Genomic DNA, 21,614 nt, shown 5'->3' on the forward strand with positions numbered 1-21,614 from the left:
TCATGGGACCTTCAAAGGAGGCCTAGCCCATCTTGTAAGTACCTTTGCAAAGACTTCAGTCAATGCTTGCCCCAGTTTTTCAGGCTCGCCTCGCAGTATCAGCGTCTCCGAGCTACTGTCAATGGGTGGGATCTCAACAGAGACTCCAGTCTTCTCCAAGATCTCCTGCAGGGAATTCCCCTTGGGGCCGATGACATACTTGTGCTGGGACTTCTTCACCTCCACTGCAATAGTAGTAGTCTTCTTTTTCTGTAGGGGCAGAGACACTGAGGTGTCAATCACAAGGGGGCGGGGAAGGACAAGAGCGACAGGAAGAGGCACAAGATGCAGTCAGACTCTGCACCCAGCAAAGAGCAAAGCCAAGCTGAGCACAGTGGCTCGGCAGTACCCTAGCACCCCTTGGGCCCCTGCCTACAGAAAGCCTTGTGCTCAAAAATTCACAGGGGAAGTACAAAACTAGCATGCTGTGTCAAGCTCCCTGGGACACGGCATGGAAGAGACCACACACACACACAGGCATGTCGTTGTCGTCCCCCCCGTCCCCCCGTTGGACAACAGGGTTCAACTCCCAGCCGTCTCCCAGGCAGTGCTGTGATGCAACACTGTGCAGGCTATAAGCCGATTGTTGAAATCCAGACCGGTACAAATACAGACCTAACCACGAGGAAAAACAGCCCAGCAACCCACAACAAGGATATTCACAGCAGCGTTGGCTGTGGGAAATAAACTGGAGTGACATTCGCTCTTCAGCAACTTCTACTTAGGTAGCAACTTTGATACTGTCAGCTGGCCACCGCTGTAGACTTCACACTTCTTTCCTTCCTTAGTAGCCCCGGTGTGAACAAGAGCCAGGGGAGCTCTTGGTGGCCTGCTAATTCCCACGGTACAGAAAAGCGAGAAATCTGTCACCTCCCGGATAGTATCAGCCCGGCTCCCACTCTGCCGAGTGAGGAAACGGTAGGATTCGGGGTCATGTACTGCAAGGGCTGCTGAGCCAGATGCAACGGAGGGATGCACAAAAGTAGAACAAGAAGGGAAGAGTGCCTAGGAGCAGGTGCCAGGGGAAGGTGGGAAGCTTTATGGACCATGCGTACCTTCTCCTCATAGATCTTCTTAACTCGAGCCACAGCCTGGGCTAGTCGCTCCTTTTCTCCGGTGAAGACTATCTCGGTCTTGTTGACACTGGGTGGAGGAATGTTGATGCGCGTCCCTGTGTCCTGCATGAGCTCCCTCACCAGCTTGTTGTAAGGGCCAGCAATGAAAGGGTGGTACACTTTCTCCACGTCCAGCCGCTCCACGGCACCCTTATCCTGGAAGAGCCCACAACAGACCTTGGTGGGAACTGCCCTCTATATTACAGTCTCTGCCAGGCACAGCTAAGTTCCCAGGGGTGTCCTGCCTGACACTCTGGCCCAAGCAACCTTCTCAGTTGGCGGGCTTGTAGATCTCCACCTCTTTCAATCTACAAATACGGTTGCTGCTGCTGCTCCTTGTTTACGATATTCACCCCTGTGATCTCCTGCCTTATCTCAGCTGGCACCTAAGACGCATCGCTTCAACTATCAAATGCTTGTTTTGGCTTCAGAGATGGACAAAACGCAGCACAAGAAGTTTCAGGACCTGGCAGCGGTGCTCACACAGCCAGCGAGTGGCACAGCATACGTCTCCGTTCAGGCTAACGTTAGCCACTGACTGTAGCCACGGTGGCTGCAAACTCCGACTACACCACGGGGAAGCAAAATGGCTGAGCAGCCAATGCCATGAGAGAGATCACAGTACTGAGGTACCTGCTCAGCGGAGATAAGCAGGATCTCGTGCCGGGCCTTCTCAATCCCTTCTTTAGTGCCGCTGATCTTGATCTGGTTGCTGGGGTCATCTGGGCGGGGGACCTGCATTTTGGTTGCAGTTTTGAGCTTCAGGTCCTGCAGCTTCGCACCCTTCTTTCCAATGACAAAACGGTGGTGCTCCTTGGGGATGGCAACTGTTGCCGAAGCCTGCAGCAGAAGAACCAAGCATCTGTGAAAAGCCTTGCCTGCACTGGCAGATCCACAGGAACAGAGCCAGGGAAAGCAAGGTAGACGCTGCTCAGTGGTACTGCTCCTCAGAGCAAACACAACGCCTTCCCAGCACACTCTGTCTGAGGGCTGACACTGTACCAGTTGATCTACAGCGCCTCCGTGCCAGGAGTATAGACCCCACCTTTCCCTCAAAACCCTTCTGTTTGCACAGGAGCGGTACCCTGAATTAGCAAAGGCCTTCCGACACAGACGAGGAGGTGCCTCTCCTCCAGTGTAAGACACCAGACAACAACTGAGATGACAGCGCACAGCTGGAGTTTATCTGAACTCTGACACCTGCTGCCAAGGCTACAGAGAACAAGACATACAGTATGACTCCTAGGAAAGAGAAATTCAACACCAGAAACCTACTGCAGGAGGCAGGCAGCTAGCAGATGCTCACCGCTACTTAAGTGCTAAGGTGTCTTCAAGTGTAGCACGTGCTGCTCCTGGGACTGCTTCTAGAAGGCCCCACATGCAAAAGGGGTCCTTCTCAATCTACCATTAAAGGGCTGGTCTATACGAGGGCTTCCTGACTTCTTCCCTTCTCACTGAGTTTGTACAGGTCTGGTAGCTGATGACTGCTATCGTGCTCCTGGTCCCTGTGATTAGGTAACCACTAACAGCAATCAGACAATGAACATTCAAGCTATAATGGAAAAATGAAAGATGAAGAAAAGATCACTCGGTGTGACTTTTCAGCTCTGTGTTCCTGTCCTGAAGCCAGCCAAGCCTAAGAGAAGCTGGAATACAGACACACCTTCCCGACCTGGGGCCAGGGCAGTAGGAGGTATATTTGAGAACAGTGGCTCATGGATCTGTGGCGGCACGACCTGAACTGATTTTTCAGATGCACATTGTGGATGTAGGGTTTTGTTCCTTTCTCTTTCCTCTGGCAGGGTATGACACAGGGGCTGAATAGCACTAAGCAGACATGGTATTAACATCGCATTACCTACCTTTGGCATTATACTTTAAAACACACTGCAACACCTGGCTGCGATACATCCTAACAAGAGCTACCACCTTGACTATGAGCTCAAGAACCTTAAGGTAAGAGATCAAAACCTAGAGGACTGAAGCAACCGAAACAACAGGGTTGTGGCTCCTTACCAGTGTGCCTTGAGCTACACAAGGCAGAACCCTGACCCGAAGCTTTTGGCTTTTGGCAGGACTTCCTTTTCTCTACTTTTCTTTCTCCCAGCCTTCCACGTTCTTCTCTGAAGGGCTTCAGGAAAAGCACAGTCCCGTTCTCACACACTACTAGCTTTGTGTGTGAGGCTCCTGCACCCCCTCCAGCACCAGCACCTCAGCACAAAGTCACTGGTTGCAACTCAAATGTTCCAGAGATCGCAGACTCCACGCTTCATGCAACACCACGGCCTGTAATTACCTTGGAACCCTATTTTAAGCCTCATTCCCATTCCAAATTGCCAATTGGGTGCTTTGAAAACGTATGGCAAAGCTGAATTAGTCATGTAACAACACACCTCTTTGGCTTACAAGCACACGGGCCCAAGGGTCTCAAAGCATTTGCGAGTCTTGGGGAAGAGCAAAGCTGAAGGCAGAAACAGTTAGATGCCCTCACCTGAGTCTGCAGTCGAGCGACAATCTGCTTCCGAGCCTTCGTGACTGCTTCCGGCTTGCCAGAGACCACGATCGAAAGGCCCTGGTCCTTTGCGAGAGACAGCTCCAGGTGAGCTCCCGTCTTCTGCATGATGTCAAGGCAGATCTTGGCCTGCTTGCTTTCTCCCAACCGATCCATGTCCTTGTATTTCCTCTCCTCCAGTGGCACATGGAACACCTGCTCAGCCACGGGACAGACACAAGCAGGGCACAGCAAGGTGTCAGTGTGCTTTTGATTGTCAGTGCCTCCCTCTGCAATCCTCCCTTCAGGCCTGTTCCAGCTGACTGTGCAACAGGGATGCAGAGCTTTGTCTGGGCAGTTTTCAACACATCCCTCCCCCTCCAGAGCTGTCCTAGCATTCAGCCGCAGTCTTCCTTGTGCCCCAGGGCAAAGGACAGCAAAGAGGCAGTTACTCTGGCACACTAAGGGATTTCATACTCCAGGGAAAGCTTCGCTTCACCTACTTTTTGGAGGGATGAAAAGGAGGGAGATAAGACACCCACTCCCACCAACCTGAGTGATGACAGAAGCCTTTATTGGCCGGATTTTGCTCCAGGGCCCAGCAGGTTCCCGGGCAGCTTCCAAACATGGTGCTTTCTCAGGGAGCGCAGGGAAGGCTTCCTCGTAGGTGGGAGGATCCTTCTCTTCTTCCGAGTTTAAAGCTGTTACTGGGGTGAAGCAAACAAGGCCAATGAGATGCTCTCCCCACAGAAACGCCCCCATTCATAGGCAGTGCAACTCTATTGAGGCATCATCAAAGAGGGACAACAAAGGACTTGTGCACTACTATTCACCCTGCTACAGTTATGCTTGTGGAGAGCAGCCGAGTCTGGAGCTCAGCTGAGCTCAGCACAGCACAGACTGCAGTAGGTGCCGCTACGGATGCAGGAAGCAACCGTGCAAGTGAATGGTGGCAGCAAACACAGCACATTATCGCCAGCTTTGTTGAGAGGAGCTTCATCAGGGGACAACAGGCCAAGGAGAAAGAAATCAAAGGGACACAGCAAGGCTGTAGGTCAGAAGGGGACAGGACAGACACATGCCCAGGAAGAAGGCAGAGAGAAGCAGAAGCACTCTAGTTGGGGCAGAGTCCAGGGAAAGCCTGTAGCTTATGTTCGACTCAGCTGGGCACTGGGCTGTGCCAAGCGGGCCAGCTCGCAGCTGGAGAATGGGTGCCGAGACCCATCAGTGAGTCAGCCAATACGGTTATACCGACTTTCCCCAGCACCTGGCTGAGCAGAGGAGGAAGTGACAATCCAGCACACTGATCCCACGAGGCTCTCTTGCAGCCCAATGACCCCTGCTTGCACATGCCCTGCCCCACGGCTGACAGCGTTGCTAGCCAGAGCTCTGTGAAGATCTGAGGCTTGCCTCCGCCTGGCCCTGCACTGTGCAGCACCACCGATGTGCTCCTGTTGGTGGAAAGCCAGAGTCTGGCAGGCCGCCAGCCTAGGAATGGCGAACGCCGTGCCTGGACACCTAATTAGGGGGAGCCGGAGGCATGGAGCGAGCTTGGCTAAGAGCAAGGAACCTTGCCTGCGCAGTCTCTACTTAGAGGCACATCACAGGAACTCAGCTGTGTCTTCTCACCTTTCACCTGCTGCTGCGTCAAGCCACTGCGGTGTTTGGCAAAGCTCTCCTGGCTCAAAACTGCCACCGAGCTCATCGTCGACTTCCCACGCACACACACAATCTGGGTATGCCACTGGAAGAGACAGAGGAGGCAACACTGTTACCAGCACCACTCAAGATGCACACAAGTCACTCCAGGAAGGCAAATGACGTGTTTCCTGAGCACTTTTCCAGCCGGCCTCTTGAGAAGCGCCTACAGGGCCAGTCTGCTGCCCTGTTCTCTTGCTGAACCACACAGAAACTCAGGGGGGATTTTTCCTGACAGCACAGTGGGCATCAAAACCAGAGCTCCTCGTTAGGAAGGCAGAGGATGTGCAACCTAAGAAGCCTCTTGGAAAGGGGGACACCCCAAGCTGGCTTTACCTCTAGTAGGCCCGCAGCTAAGCCTGTGCTGGGCACGAGGCCGAGGGGCCTGCTGCCATCGTGGTCAAGAAGAGATGTGTGTGACCTCCCAACATACGGGTGGTCCCTCCCCTGTGTGCCCTTTGTCAGCCGGTTGCCAGGGGAACAGCCCGACTCGTTCCCATAGCAACCGACCAAAGGGCACATGGGGGCGGGGCCACCCCTGTGTTGGCAGGTCACGCACTTCTCTCTTCTTCACCAGGATGGTGCCCCGGGACCGGCTTTACCTCTCGTAGGCCTGCAGCGAAGCCTGTGCTGGGCACGAGGCCGAGGGGCCCCTCTTCCCGCCAGCTGTGCGCGCGTGGCAGCGGCGGTCGGGGTCGCTGGCTGCGCGAGGCGCGGGGCGCACGTGAGGAGACGCGGCGGGAGGGGGGCGGCCAGCGGCCTCGGCGGGGCTCGGGGGTCTGCCTGCGCGGCGCCCGTCTGGAGGGGCGGTGCAGGACAGCCCCTTCCCCGGCTCTCCGGGAACTCTCCGGGAAGCCCCTCTGGGGTGCTGAGCAGGTGCTGGTGAGGAGGAAGCAGCTGAGGGGAGCTGCGGGGTGGGGCACACACCCACACCCACACCCCCCCCCCATACCCACAAACACCCCCACACCCCGGTCCATCCCTAAAATCCTTCATCAATTCCCACCCGTCCGTCCCTAAACCCCTTCCTCCGCCCCCTCCCCTGCCCCCGTACCTCTGTCCCTGGCATGGCCCAACTGCCCAGCACCACCAGACCACTCTGGCCCAAACACCATAAGGAAATGGTTCCCACCTGACAATAGCAAGTCGAGGAACATTTTTTTTTTCCTAAATAAAGACATTTTTGCTTCATATGCTGCCCACTACACCAAATTATGTCTTGCTGACTGACTGGATACCCAGCAAAGATGAACTCCACATCAAATCGATCAAATACATCAATCATTGAAACATATCCAAGGTAGTTTCTTGTATTATAATAAAGGACAATAGCATGCAATACGATGAAAGGAAACAGCAGTAGCTATTGTGAGCGATATGATAAAGGAGCAATAGGAGCGAAGCACCAAATTGTCACTGCAAAGCCTTAACGAGACTAAGGAAAGGAGACATCACCAATTCCAACCCCAGCATCACACAGGACCACCCTTTGTCTGGGAGCGCCCTTGCAGCCGGCACCAGCAGTCTCTCGGGAACTGGGAAATTCCCCTGGAGAAGGTGCCAGAAAGGAATCCTCTTGCTGCTTCTCAACCTGCCCTGGCAGACATATGACGCACATCATAAAAGTTCTGCTCCCTGCTTTCTGTGGTGAAAAATTGACCAAAAGCTTTTGCACTCATGCAGAGCCAAAAAAATACATTTTGGGAAAGGGCAGCATGGCTCCCCTGGAGAAGGTGCAAGGAAGGAAATCTCTTGCTGCTTCTCAACCTGCCCTGGCAGACATATGATGCACATCATAAAAGTTCTGCTCCCTGCTTTCTGTGGTGAAAAATTGACCAAAAGCTTTTGCACTCATGCAGAGCCAAAAAAACACATTTTGGGAAAGCGCAGCATGGCTCCCCTGGAGAAGGTGCCAGGAAGGAATTCTCTTGCTGCTTCTCACCCTGCCCTGGCAGACGTGTGAGGCACAGCACAAACATTCTGCTCCCTGCTCTCTGGGGTGAGAAAAATTTACACGGCACATTTGCAATAATACACAGACCCAAGAAGTCACCTTGGAAAGTAAAAATGCAACACTGCTCCCCTGGAGAAGGTGCAAGGAAGGAGTTCTCTTGCTGTTTCTCACCCTCCCCTTGCAGCCATGTAAGGAACAGCACAAAAGTTCTGCTCCCTGCTTTCTGCTCTGAGAAAAAGAAAATTGACCACTCATACATGGAATCATTCACATTCCAAAAGAAGCCACCTTGGGAACGTGCAGCACTGCTCCCCTGGAGGAGGTTCCAGGAATGAATTCTCTTGCTGCTTTTCACCCTGCCCTGGTAGCCCTGTCAGGCACAGAACAAAAGTTCTGCTCCCTGCTTTCTGTGGTGAGAAAATTGACTCAAACCTTTTGCACTCATGCAGAGCCAAACAAAAAAATACGTCTTGGAAAAGTGCAGCACTGCTCCCCTGGAGAAGGTGACAGGGAGGAATTCTCTGGCTGTTTCTCACCCTGACTTGGAAGCCATGTGATGAGGCACAGCACAAAAGTTTGGCTCCCGGCTTTCTGTGGTGAGAAAATTGACCAAAAACTTGTGCCCTCACGCAGAACCAGAGCTCACCTTGTGAAAGTGCAGCACTGTTCCCCTGGAGAAGGTGACAGGAAGGAATCCTCTTGCTGGTTCTCACTCTGTCCTTGCAGCCTTGTGAGGCACATCAGAAAAGTGCTGCTCCCTGCTTTCTAAAGTCAGCAAAATTGACCGTTCATAGTTGCACTCATGTAGAGACAAGACTTTCTTACTCAAAAGCAAAACCCAGAAAGCCACGTAGCCGTGGGAAACCCTTTATCCTTCCGTGTGGCTGGTGACTTCCCATGGCTCTTCCGCAAGGCAGGAGAAACAACCATGAATTTGGAAGCCCACGTAAATTCAAGTACACTTAGTCCTCTGACAGTCACTACTTATGGGCCAGCAGTCCTCTCACCCCTCCACAGATTTGCCTCTTAGTCCTCTAGTAGTCATCCTCCCAGGAGGGACCACAAGTCCTCCATACCTACCTACCAACTCACCAGAAATGAGTCAGACCACACCAGAAGTGACACTGCCTGACCTGCAGGAGATATATTAGACCAGTAAGGATGGTTTCAAGACAGAAAAAACACCACCATCCACCAGCACAGCAGAAAAACAACCAGAAGAATCTTCACACACAAACCAATGGCCCCCATCCAAACCCTGCAAAGGCCAAAAAGCTGAGAAAAGGCACTCTCCACAAAAAAAAACCAACACACAGAACACAAGATCACACTACCATTACCCCAGGAACCCAGGTCAGCAAACCCACATTCTGTCCATAACAATAACACGCTTTAACACTTTACTCGCTTAACCAGTGGCATACCATAACCTTGTAATCCTGAGAGACATCCCTGCGCTGCTCCACACGTCACCAAAAGCTGGGGCTGAGGAAGGCTGCTTTGGGGCCCGTCGAGGGAACCAGCTCCCCTGGGCTGCTCTGCGGCCACCGGCTGCCGTTGCTGTCGCGCCTGTCTCAGTGCTGCTCTGCAGTCGGCCGTCACCTCCCCGCGGGACACTCTCCAGCGCAGCACACGTCTGCACTGGCTCTCCCTGGGGACAAAGATCACAAGCGAGGGATGGGCTTGGCTTTGCCCCCAGCCCCAGGCTGCCACCAGAGAGACCTGCCACCCCCGCCCCAGCTGTGCGATGTGGGCACCACGTACAGCTGCAGATGTGGGTCAGGGCAGCTGTGGGCAGGGGGCAAGCCCCGTGGCGATGCCCCCGGCACTGGCAGCAGGCAGAGCTGGGGAGAGCGAGGGGCAGCCCAGGGCAGCCGGCAGCTGGCGGCGGGGCCCGTCAGGGTGCAGCACCCTCAGCAATGCCCGGCTCCGTGCGCCTCGGCCCCAGGGCTGCAGCGCAGGGCTGGCCCCAGCTGGGGCTGGGCTGGGAACAGGCAGGCAGGGCCCCTGGCAGCCCCGGCACGCACCTGCTCCCTGCATGGGGCAGCCTGCTCCTTTGCAACCGACCCCGTGGCATCCAGAGAAGAGCCCTGCCCTGGGCCTGAGCCATCGCTGCAGGCAGGAGGCCTTCCTCGGCGTCCGTCCCTCAAACCCCTCCCTCCGGCCCCCATGGTCCGTCCCTAAAACACTTCCCCTCGCCCCCAGCCCCTGCGAGCGGGGAATCCGCCTCCCCAGCTGTGAGCCCGGGCGGCGCAAGCCCCCCCAGATGTGGTTCCTGGAAGAAACACCATCCCACCATGCCCGCAGGCAAACCGCTATCCCTATGGACACAATGGGGGCAGCCGGCAGGGGGGTTGGGGGTGGGGGGGTGGGGGTGAGGGGGTGTCACTCTCGGGGCTATCCTAGTGAGCAACACTCAGAGAGGCCAAAAACTGGAGTGCAGGGTTGATGCCGGCATTAGAGCCGGCTGCAAGCGAAAGGCAGTCAATGGGCATGGGCGCTGCTGGGAGGGAAAGCGCCACGTCAGGACGGTCGGGAATCTCGGCTGGCTGGGAGGGAGCTCCATTGAGCGCTCAGAGTCGAGGCTTGAGATCCTTGCAGCCACGGAGGTTTTTGCACGGAGAGCTGCGCTAAGCAAGGCCCGTTTATCACTTTGGCTGCAACACGAGGGTGCTGCACCCCTGCATGGTGCTTCCCCTGAGCCGACAGAGAACTTTCTCTCCTGGGCTTTGTTCCCTCTGGGACAGCGGCTGTGAGCGAGGCAGGGCTGTCAGATATGCACAGCAGGGGTCGAGGGGCTCAGAACGGATAAACCCCCCGGCCTGCGCCCGGCCCTGCCCCTCTCTTACAGCCGCCATGGCAGTTCCCCTGCAGCTGAATAGAACCATCAACGCTCTGTCTTCAGCGGGGTTTCTTGTACGTAGAAAAAGGGGACAGCACAAAGCGTGAAGCAAAGCCAAGAAGGTGGCACCTGCTTTTAAAAAAGAATACATTCAGTACATCACAACAAAATGCGGTGGAACTCACTCTTCCAGTTGGGTTAGGCAGGAGGAAAATGGATTTGGAAAGCAAATAAGAATCGCTCACTTCAAGCTATAAGGTGGCTACTAAACACAGACTCTCCCGTGCATGTCCTGCTCATTAGTTCCGTGCTTTGGAAGTGCCTGTGGTTTCCCTGAAGCACCCTCTCCGGGTTACTCTTCCAAAGGGGTTCCGGGGACATCTGCATAGGGAAGCTGCCTGAAGCAATCACCGTTTGTTATCCTGTCAGGTTTCAGCCAGGGCAGATAGCCTGTGCATGCAGGGACTACAAACTGCAGGCATCGCAACTTGTGGACCCCAAGAAAAAGGGGGTACACGATATGAATTTACGGTACAAGGCTGTCACTGAAGCAAGCCATGTGAAGTGGAATATAGTACTTCTAGCAACAGTGAAATAGTGTACATTAAAAGAGTATTCATCTATATACAAAAAAGTCATGAAAACTTTTTTTCAGGACATTTCTCAAGATCTTGAGAAATAGACCTCTGTTTACTGGTAAGGGAAGAAGAAGTAAGAAACTAAAAAGTGTCCATCCCAATACACACACCACCACCACAAACACCACCACCCGCCCCCAAATTACCTCAGGTGAACCGCGGCCTTTTGAAAAAGGGCCAGCATCTAAAGCGTATGTAGTGACCTGGAACAACGTTGCTGCATATTTGGGATCCAGATGATGCAGGGCAGCGTGAGGATTGCTAACATGGACAGAACAGCGGGACTTACTTTGCCTCTTTATTTCGGTAGCTAGGTAAATAGCTAAGGGTCGAGGCTCTTGTGGCAAGGTGTCTGCTTACCCTTGAGCAAACAGTACTTCAGTAAGTGCAAAACCAAACCTGCAACATTGGGAACGGCAGTTTCCTGCTGACACGCATTTTTTTCCAAAAGGCAGGTGTCTGCTTCCTATCCGGGGCCATCTTTGTGCACGCTAAAAATAGTTCATGCACTTAGTGCAGTGTTCAGAGTTTTGAGAGATGGACAGCAGTGTCTGGATACACCTGGGCTTCTTGACCTTCCTGAATTTTTTCAGCGCTTGATCTCGAAAAGCTTTTCTTCTCTCCTTTTCTCTTCTGGTGTGCTTTCAGCCTCTTCTCCAGAGACCTGTTTTCCCTTTCTGTTTCTTTGCTTTTCATTTTCCTGAAACGAAAGACCCTGCAAACCTTGACATTCCACAGTGTTTATTAGAGAGGTAAAACCACGATCAACTGGAATCAGTTCTCATTTTAAACAAAGGGAGCTCATTTTACCTTCTTTCCTCTGAAAGGCTCATCAGCTGTTCCGGGTCTACCGAGGAGTCTGCTGTGCTCTCGGGGGTGGTTGGAGGCAAAGGTACAAGTGCCTGAACCGGAAAGGTTGAAGTTGAAAGGTGGCAAGACACCTGGAGTAGTAAGCTACCGTTTTCCAAATTGCTACCTTAGCTCCTCAAATGAGATCCCTTTGGTTGCTTTGCATTATCCATATTTTGCACGGTCGCAAGATAGGCTTCAGGAGCTCTGATGAATTGGGATGATGGGCTGCCCCTTCTTGCGGGCTGGGGCACCACAAACTGGAGGGGCCTTGGAGGGTAGGACAGACCCTTGCCAGCTTCGTTCTGCTGGGCTTGCTTCTGCCTTCCTGGGACACGGTTCTGCCGTTATCCCTTGGGCAGCATTATCCCATTCTGGGGCGTGAGCCTTTTATTTTTAAATCTGCGATTTTGTATTTGACTTCTTGTAGGTATTTAGATTGATTAAGTGCATTCCCAATGCATCTGAGAAACAACCTTTCTGGTTTTTCTTCTCTATCATTAGAGGGTGGGAAAAGTCAAACAGACAAGAGATCCAATGGCAGGAGGAGGCACAGCAGCTGCTTGGCCCTATCAGAAACTACTGTCATACATGAGAAACGTGTCAGTGTTTCTTGGCCTGACATCCCTCTACTATTTCTGATTTCACCACCATAGCTGCCCCTGCTTCTTTGTAGAGGATGAACAGAGAGGGTGCTGTGTGCAAGAAGTCTTTTGCCTGGGGCTCTGCGTTTGCTTCACCTGCACGGCTCCTTTGATCTTCCAAACGCACCCATGGAACACAAAAGCACGTGCAGCAAAGTGACCTCGTGGAAGTGGACAACACCTAAACCAAAATCCACCAGCAGCACAATAAGGAATTGGACCAGAAGCCCCAGATTTTGAAAACCCTCAGCCCCTCCTCATACCTGTGCACCTGTCCACAGGTGCTGGCACCTCCTCAGCTGATGGAGGGGAGGGGCCGGCCACCTCCTCCCCAAAGATGTCCCCGCAGTTTTCAATCACAAACTGCACCAGCACGTTCCCCTGCACACATCAAAGCCTTGGCCTCAGCCTACGAGTTTTCTCCCTTTGAGCCTCCCAGTTCTCCCTGCCATCCCCCTGGGGAGGGAGGGAGGGAGGGAGCGAGCAGCTGTGTGTTGCACAGCTGGCGGCCCCGCTTGAACCACAGCAGCCTATGAGCAACAGTTAGCTGGTTGATGGTGAGAGTGCTCATCCTTCGTCCTCCATCAGGGTGCGGGCGTCTCCCGTATCACACTGGGACGCACAAAAGCCTCAGCAGTCCGGCTGCTGTTGGAGCTGCTGGAAAAGCTTTTTGGGCGAGCCGACGTATTTGTAGTGGCCAGCGTGGCAGTTTGCTTTATACCGTTGCCCTGAGCGTGGGCATCTGGAGAAACTGCCCATCAGTCAGTGTGCAGGGATGACGGCCGCAGGGGACAGCGAGCTGCAGGTGATGGTCAGCGGCGGCACCGTGTCTGCCTGCGTGTTGTCCCGGCTCTGAGCTAATGGCGCTGCTCCCCAGTGGAGCATCCATCGAGCCTGAGCACAGGCTGTGTCTTAGCCAGAATCCGAGCAGGAGCTGAGGGGACAGTGACACCTCCAGAGGTGCCATCCGGCCCCCACCTCCCTGTGTGACTGTGCTGTGAGTCATAAAGCTCAGCCGTGATGCCCACTGGCAAGGAGTCTGGGCCAAGGGATGATCCCAAAGTCCTCCCCTAGGACGCACCACCAAACAATATCTGCCCAGTCCCCAATTATCACATGGCAGACGTAGTCAGAAGAGAGGAAAGATCATTTTATTGAGGACAGCAGCTGCGGGCTGCGGGGGTGGCGGCTACCCAGGAGCCCCAGGGCTTCAGGCAGGAAAACAGCACCTGCAACAATAAGAGCCAGGAAGCACTGCTAAAGCCACAAAGCCAGGACGAGGCGTGACTTGGTTGCCCTTGCTTTGGGGAACGCTTTACAAAGTGCCTTGCCTCAGCACTCCCGCCCAAAGGACTGGTTCTCTTCATTTACTCCAGCAGCCTCGGCAGACAATAAAAGCCTTACACAAGCGGCCTGCCACAGCAAGAAAGGATCTTCCTGACTTGCCGTTCGGTTCTCAAATGTTACGTTACTGCCTGTGGAACAGGGTTTAATAGGCTGTATTCCCAAGGCCTCTGACTCCCCTTTACTGACCTGGGGCCCCGCGTTCGTGCTTTTCCCAAATGACATTCGTTCTAGTGTTTGGTCCACAGTTCCCCATTCTAATATCTAATAGTGCATTCCACCACTTCATACGTCGACTTTTCAATCGCTTCGTCCGTCTCTGGCCGGCCCCCTCGCGGGGAACACGGAAACGCAGATCGGGACCCCCCACTCACTTCACAGTTAAACTGTGTCTCTCACACACATCACACTTGCCGGGCAGCCCTCAGCCACACAGGCGGCATGTTACATACAACTCTAGGAATGCTGACAGTTTGCGTTAGCACACAAAGTACGTGTTTCAATGAACAATTGCCAAAAAACAAGTTCTAATTTTTTCTGGCCCTAAGCAGGGCCCTAAGCAGGGGCCCCTCTGCTCTGTTGCCCCTTCTTCCCCCAGTTTCTTACTGGAACTAGTAACTCCAGCTCATCAGTTCCTTGACCATGGCTTCAATCTGTTCCTGAGCCACATGCACATCTTCTGTAGGCCCTTCCAAAGTGATGTTATCCTCTCCTCCAGTGAATTTGATGCGAACCTTGAGGTGAAAGACAATGAATCTCTTAAGAATTTGCCAAGATCCAAGCCAGGCCAATGCTCTTGGTCAGGCCTACACCATCGATCCCTGCCACTAAGAGATGCGCCTCTTCCAAAAAGCCCAAACAAAATCCCCACAATTTCCCAAGTCAGTAACTTAACGATGTCAGCCATATGGCAGTGCCTAGAGCCCAAGGCTCTGGTGCTGTCCCGGTTTCTGCAAGGGCTTTGGAGAAGTTTACTCATCTAGCCTTTATCTAGATACCGTCTAACTCACCAGGGAGAAGCCTTGCTGCACTCAGCATTTCCAGGTATCCTGCTACATCAGTTCTCAAAACAGCACCACATAAAGCTTCCTTGGAAGGGCTCAACCCATGACAATAACATAGGATGAGCAGTGTTTGCAGCAGTAAAAGAGAGGGTTCCCTTGAACAGCAAAGATCTGTGTCATTTCCCCCTGGGTTTACCCACGCTAGAATACACCTCTCTCTCCCGTGACGAGTGATCTGGACTAAACCTTTTTCTACGCCGGGGGTGCTAAGCTAACCAGCTCATCCATACCTTTGGCATCTGCTGAGTTATTTTGGCCAGGTTCTGTCCTTTCTTTCCAATAATGAAACGATGAAGCCAAGAGGGGGCAGAGACCGAGGAGACGGTAAAACTGTTGGCCTGAGAGACAGAAAAACAGAGAAGCTGTTTGATGGACAAACTGGAAGAGGCCTTCCCAACAATTCAGTTCCAATTCCCATGCTGCACCTCCGGTATTGACTTCTAAGCTGCACCTCTAATGGCCCAAGAGAGAGCACCCCCGCTACAGCCGTCAGTGCTCACAAATGTATCTTCATGGGACCTTCAAAGGAGGCCTAGCCCATCTTGTCAGTACCTTTGCATAGACTTCAGTCAATGCTTGCCCCAGTTTTTCAGGCTCGCCTCGCAGTATCAGCGTCTCCAAGCTACTGTCAATGGGTGGGATCTCGACAGAGACTCCAGTCTTCTCCAAGATCTCCTGCAGGGAATTCCCCTTGGGGCCGATGACATACTTGTGCTGGGACTTCTTCACCTCCACTGCAATAGTAGTAGTCTTCTTTTTCTGTAGGGGCAGAGACACTGAGGTGTCAATCACAAGGGGGCGGGGAAGGACAAGAGCGACAGGAAGAGGCACAAGATGCAGTCAGACTCTGCACCCAGCAAAGAGCAAAGCCAAGCTGAGCACAGTGGCTCGGCAGTACCCTAGCACCCCTTGGGCCCCTGCCTGCAGAAAGGCTTGTGCTCAAAAATTCACAGGGGAAGTACAAAACTAGCATGCTGTGTCAAGCTCCCTGGGACACGGCATGGAAGAGACCACACGCACACACAGGCATGTCGTTGTCGTTGTCGTCCCCCCCGTCCCCCCGTTGGACAACAGGGTTCAACTCCCAGCCGTCTCCCAGGCAGTGCTGTGATGCAACACTGTGCAGGCTATAAGCCGATTGTTGAAATCCAGACCGGTACAAATACAGACCTAACCACGAGGAAAAACAGCCCAGCAACCCACAACAAGGATATTCACAGCAGCGTTGGCTGTGGGAAATAAACTGGAGTGACATTCGCTCTTCAGCAACTTCTACTTAGGTAGCAACTTTGATACTGTCAGCTGGCCACCACTGCAGACTTCACACTTCTTTCCTTCCTTAGTAGCCCCGGTGTGAACAAGAGCCAGGGGAGCTCTTGGTGGCCTGCTAATTCCCACGGTACAGAAAAGCGAGAAATCTGTCACCTCCCGGATAGTATCTGCCCGGCTCCCACTCTGCCGAGTGAGGAAACGGTAGGATTCGGGGTCATGTACTGCAAGGGCTGCTGAGCCAGATGCAACGGAGGGATGCACAAAAGTAGAACAAGAAGGGAAGAGTGCCTAGGAGCAGGTGCCAGGGGAAGGTGGGAAGCTTTATGGACCATGCGTACCTTCTCCTCATAGATCTTCTTAACTCGAGCCACAGCCTGGGCTAGTCGCTCTTTTTCTCCGGTGAAGACTATCTCGGTCTTGTTGACACTGGGTGGAGGAATGTTGATGCGCGTCCCTGTGTCCTGCATGAGCTCCCTCACCAGCTTGTTGTAAGGGCCAGCAATGAAAGGGTGGTACACTTTCTCCACGTCCAGCCGCTCCACGGCACCCTTATCCTGGAAGAGCCCACAACAGACCTTGGTGGGAACTGCCCTCTATATTACAGTCTCTGCCAGGCACAGCTAAGTTCCCAGGGGTGTCCTGCCTGACACTCTGGCCCAAGCAACCTTCTCAGTTGGCGGGCTTGTAGATCTCCACCTCTTTCAATCTACAAATACGGTTGCTGCTGCTGCTCCTTGTTTACGATATTCACCCCTGTGATCTCCTGCCTTATCTCAGCTGGCACCTAAGACGCGTCGCTTCAACTATCAAATGCTTGTTTTGGCTTCAGAGATGGACAAAACGCAGCACAAGAAGTTTCAGGACCTGGCAGCGGTGCTCACACAGCCAGCGAGTGGCACAGCATACGTCTCCGTTCAGGCTAACGTTAGCCACTGACTGTAGCCACGGTGGCTGCAAACTCCGACTACACCACGGGGAAGCAAAATGGCTGAGCAGCCAATGCCATGAGAGAGATCACAGTACTGAGGTACCTGCTCAGCGGAGATAAGCAGGATCTCGTGCCGGGCCTTCTCAATCCCTTCTTTAGTGCCGCTGATCTTGATCTGGTTGCTGGGGTCATCTGGGCGGGGGACCTGCATTTTGGTTGCAGTTTTGAGCTTCAGGTCCTGCAGCTTCGCACCCTTCTTTCCAATGACAAAACGGTGGTGCTCCTTGGGGATGGCAACTGTTGCCGAAGCCTGCAGCAGAAGAACCAAGCATCTGTGAAAAGCCTTGCCTGCACTGGCAGATCCACAGGAACAGAGCCAGGGAAAGCAAGGTAGACGCTGCTCAGTGGTACTGCTCCTCAGAGCAAACACAACGCCTTCCCAGCGCACTCTGTCTGAGGGCTGACACTGTACCAGCTGATCTACAGCGCCTCCGTGCCAGGAGTATAGACCCCACCTTTCCCACAAACCCCTTCTGTTTGCACAGGAGCGGTACCCTGAATTAGCAAAGGCCTTCCGACACAGACGAGGAGGTGCCTCTCCTCCAGTGTAAGACACCAGACAACAACTGAGATGACAGCGCACAGCTGGAGTTTATCTGAACTCTGACACCTGCTGCCAAGGCTACAGAGAACAAGACATACAGTATGACTCCTAGGAAAGAGAAATTCAACACCAGAAACCTACTGCAGGAGGCAGGCAGCTAGCAGATGCTCACCGCTACTTAAGTGCTAAGGTGTCTTCAAGTGTAGCACGTGCTGCTCCTGGGACTGCTTCTAGAAGGCCCCACATGCAAAAGGGGTCCTTCTCAATCTACCATTAAAGGGCTGGTCTATACGAGGGCTTCCTGACTTCTTCCCTTCTCACTGAGTTTGTACAGGTCTGGTAGCTGATGACTGCTATCGTGCTCCTGGTCCCTGTGATTAGGTAACCACTAACAGCAATCAGACAATGAACATTCAAGCTATAATGGAAAAATGAAAGATGAAGAAAAGATCACTCGGTGTGACTTTTCAGCTCTGTGTTCCTGTCCTGAAGCCAGCCAAGCCTAAGAGAAGCTGGAATACAGACACACCTTCCCGACCTGGGGCCAGGGCAGTAGGAGGTATATTTGAGAACAGTGGCTCATGGATCTGTGGCGGCACGACCTGAACTGATTTTTCAGATGCACATTGTGGATGTAGGGTTTTGTTCCTTTCTCTTTCCTCTGGCAGGGTATGACACAGGGGCTGAACAGCACTAAGCAGACATGGTATTAACATCGCATTACCTACCTTTGGCATTATACTTTAAAACACACTGCAACACCTGGCTGCGATACATCCTAACAAGAGCTACCACCTTGACTATGAGCTCAAGAACCTTAAGGTAAGAGATCAAAACCTAGAGGACTGAAGCAACCGAAACAACAGGGTTGTGGCTCCTTACCAGTGTGCCTTGAGCTACACAAGGCAGAACCCTGACCCGAAGCTTTTGGCTTTTGGCAGGACTTCCTTTTCTCTACTTTTCTTTCTCCCAGCCTTCCACGTTCTCCTCTGAAGGGCTTCAGGAAAAGCACAGTCCCGTTCTCACACACTACTAGCTTTGTGTGTGAGGCTCCTGCACCCCCTCCAGCACCAGCACCTCAGCACAAAGTCACTGGTTGCAACTCAAATGTTCCAGAGATCGCAGACTCCACGCTTCATGCAACACCACGGCCTGTAATTACCTTGGAACCCTATTTTAAGCCTCATTCCCATTCCAAATTGCCAGTTGGGTGCTTTGAAAACGTATGGCAAAGCTGAATTAGTCATGTGAAAACACACCTCTTTGGCTTACAAGCACACGGGCCCAAGGGTCTCAAAGCATTTGCGAGTCTTGGGGAAGAGCAAAGCTGAAGGCAGAAACAGTTAGATGCCCTCACCTGAGTCTGCAGTCGAGCGACAATCTGCTTCCGAGCCTTCGTGACTGCTTCCGGCTTGCCAGAGACCACGATCGAAAGGCCCTGGTCCTTTGCGAGAGACAGCTCCAGGTGAGCTCCCGTCTTCTGCATGATGTCAAGGCAGATCTTGGCCTGCTTGCTTTCTCCCAACCGATCCATGTCCTTGTATTTCCTCTCCTCCAGTGGCACATGGAACACCTGCTCAGCCACGGGACAGACACAAGCAGGGCACAGCAAGGTGTCAGTGTGCTTTTGATTGTCAGTGCCTCCCTCTGCAATCCTCCCTTCAGGCCTGTTCCAGCTGACTGTGCAACAGGGATGCAGAGCTTTGTCTGGGCAGTTTTCAACACATCCCTCCCCCTCCAGAGCCGTCCTAGCATTCAGCCGCAGTCTTCCTTGTGCCCCAGGGCAAAGGACAGCAAAGAGGCAGTTACTCTGGCACACTAAGGGATTTCATACTCCAGGGAAAGCTTCGCTTCACCTACTTTTTGGAGGGATGAAAAGGAGGGAGATAAGACACCCACTCCCACCAACCTGAGTGATGACAGAAGCCTTTATTGGCCGGATTTTGCTCCAGGGCCCAGCAGGTTCCCGGGCAGCTTCCAAACATGGTGCTTTCTCAGGGAGCGCAGGGAAGGCTTCCTCGTAGGTGGGAGGATCCTTCTCTTCTTCCGAGTTTAAAGCTGTTACTGGGGTGAAGCAAACAAGGCCAATGAGATGCTCTCCCCACAGAAACGTCCCCATTCATAGGCAGTGCAACTCTATTGAGGCATCATCAAAGAGGGACAACAAAGGACTTGTGCACTACTATTCACCCTGCTACAGTTATGCTTGTGGAGAGCAGCCGAGTCTGGAGCTCAGCTGAGCTCAGCACAGCACAGACTGCAGTAGGTGCCGCTACGGATGCAGGAAGCAACCGTGCAAGTGAATGGTGGCAGCAAACACAGCACATTATCGCCAGCTTTGTTGAGAGGAGCTTCATCAGGGGACAACAGGCCAAGGAGAAAGAAATCAAAGGGACACAGCAAGGCTGTAGGTCAGAAGGGGACAAGACAGACACATGCCCAGGAAGAAGGCAGAGAGAAGCAGAAGCACTCTAGTTGGGGCAGAGTCCAGGGAAAGCCTGTAGCTTATGTTCGACTCAGCTGGGCACTGGGCTGTGCCAAGCGGGCCAGCTCGCAGCTGGAGAATGGGTGCCGAGACCCATCAGTGAGTCAGCCAATACGGTTATACCGACTTTCCCCAGCACCTGGCTGAGCAAAGGAGGAGGTGACAATCCAGCACACTGATCCCACGAGGCTCTCTTGCAGCCCAATGACCCCTGCTTGCACATGCCCTGCCCCACGGCTGACAGCGTTGCTAGCCAGAGCTCTGTGAAGATCTGAGGCTTGCCTCCGCCTGGCCCTGCACTGTGCAGCACCACCGATGTGCTCCTGTTGGTGGAAAGCCATAGTCTGGCAGGCCGCCAGCCTAGGAATGGCGAACGCCGTGCCTGGACACCTAATTAGGGGGAGCCGGAGGCATGGAGCGAGCTTGGCTAAGAGCAAGGAACCTTGCCTGCGCAGTCTCTACTTAGAGGCACATCACAGGAACTCAGCTGTGTCTTCTCACCTTTCACCTGCTGCTGCGTCAAGCCACTGCGGTGTTTGGCAAAGCTCTCCTGGCTCAAAACTGCCACCGAGCTCATCGTCGACTTCCCACGCACACACACAATCCGGGTATGCCACTGGAAGAGACAGAGGAGGCAACACTGTTACCAGCACCACTCAAGATGCACACAAGTCACTCCAGGAAGGCAAATGACGTGTTTCCTGAGCACTTTTCCAGCCGGCCTCTTGAGAAGCGCCTACAGGGCCAGTCTGCTGCCCTGTTCTCTTGCTGAACCACACAGAAACTCAGGGGGGATTTTTCCTGACAGCACAGTGGGCATCAAAACCAGAGCTCCTCGTTAGGAAGGCAGAGGATGTGCAACCTAAGAAGCCTCTTGGAAAGGGGGACACCCCAAGCTGGCTTTACCTCTAGTAGGCCCGCAGCTAAGCCTGTGCTGGGCACGAGGCCGAGGGGCCTGCCGCCATCGTGGTCAAGAAGAGATGTGTGTGACCTCCCAACATACGGGTGGTCCCTCCCCTGTGTGCCCTTTGTCAGCCGGTTGCCAGGGGAACAGCCCGACTCGTTCCCATAGCAACCGACCAAAGGGCACATGGGGGCGGGGCCACCCCTGTGTTGGCAGGTCACGCACTTCTCTCTTCTTCACCAGGATGGTGCCCCGGGACCGGCTTTACCTCTCGTAGGCCTGCAGCGAAGCCTGTGCTGGGCACGAGGCCGAGGGGCCCCTCTTCCCGCCAGCTGTGCGCGCGTGGCAGCGGTGGTCGGGGTCGCTGGCTGCGCGAGGCGCGGGGCGCAGGTGAGGAGACGCGGCGGGAGGGGGGCGGCCAGCGGCGCTGCCCTCCCTTGGCGGGGCTCGGGGGTCTGCCTGCGCAGCGCCCGTCTGGAGGGGCGGTGCAGGACAGCCCCTTCCCCGGCTCTCCGGGAACTCTCCGGGAAGCCCCTCTGGGGTGCTGAGCAGGTGCTGGTGAGGAGGAAGCAGTCGAGGGGAGCTGCGGGGTGGGGTGTTGCCTTTTTTACAGGCGCGCGGTGACCTGGTTCAGGAACGGCACGGCGGCCGACCCCTGGCCGCGCGGTCCATCAGCTCACAGACACCAATGTGGTGGATGGCAAATGGCGTTTATTGCTGAACGACGTGACACTATATAGCCT

The 21,614-nt window shown here is 53.8% G+C and overlaps 4 protein-coding genes across 4 annotated transcripts; all 4 read right to left on the bottom strand.

The window, feature by feature from the left end:
• On the bottom strand, positions 1-1,660 carry LOC308058087 (vigilin-like; the record flags this gene model as incomplete). The annotated part of the gene is made up of 3 exons (XM_080412093.1): positions 1-249; positions 1,095-1,310; positions 1,640-1,660. 3 exons carry the CDS (start codon positions 1,658-1,660, stop codon positions 1-3), a joined length of 486 nt encoding a protein of 161 aa, XP_080268219.1.
• LOC308058048 (vigilin-like) lies at positions 1,318-4,497 on the bottom strand. The gene is made up of 3 exons (XM_080412061.1): positions 4,198-4,497; positions 3,646-3,861; positions 1,318-1,994 (listed from the first exon to the last, which is right to left on the bottom strand). The coding sequence occupies exons 1-3, from the start codon at positions 4,405-4,407 to the stop codon at positions 1,671-1,673; spliced, it is 750 nt and encodes a 249-aa protein (XP_080268187.1). The 5' UTR covers positions 4,408-4,497; the 3' UTR covers positions 1,318-1,670.
• Positions 4,498-14,182: 9,685 nt separating this feature from the next.
• LOC308058088 (vigilin-like) lies at positions 14,183-16,854 on the bottom strand (the record flags this gene model as incomplete). The annotated part of the gene is made up of 5 exons (XM_080412094.1): positions 14,183-14,348; positions 14,909-15,016; positions 15,231-15,437; positions 16,289-16,504; positions 16,834-16,854. The coding sequence occupies 5 exons, from the start codon at positions 16,852-16,854 to the stop codon at positions 14,226-14,228; spliced, it is 675 nt and encodes a 224-aa protein (XP_080268220.1). The 3' UTR covers positions 14,183-14,225.
• Positions 16,512-20,764, bottom strand: LOC308058045 (vigilin-like). The gene is made up of 4 exons (XM_080412057.1): positions 20,469-20,764; positions 19,392-19,546; positions 18,840-19,055; positions 16,512-17,188 (listed from the first exon to the last, which is right to left on the bottom strand). The coding sequence occupies exons 1-4, from the start codon at positions 20,542-20,544 to the stop codon at positions 16,865-16,867; spliced, it is 771 nt and encodes a 256-aa protein (XP_080268183.1). The 5' UTR covers positions 20,545-20,764; the 3' UTR covers positions 16,512-16,864.
• Positions 20,765-21,614: the final 850 nt, after the last annotated feature.

Source organism: Falco punctatus (assembly GCF_963210335.1).
Source record: "Falco punctatus genome assembly, contig: scaffold_23, whole genome shotgun sequence".
In the NCBI taxonomy this organism is placed as follows: Eukaryota; Metazoa; Chordata; class Aves; order Falconiformes; family Falconidae; genus Falco; species Falco punctatus.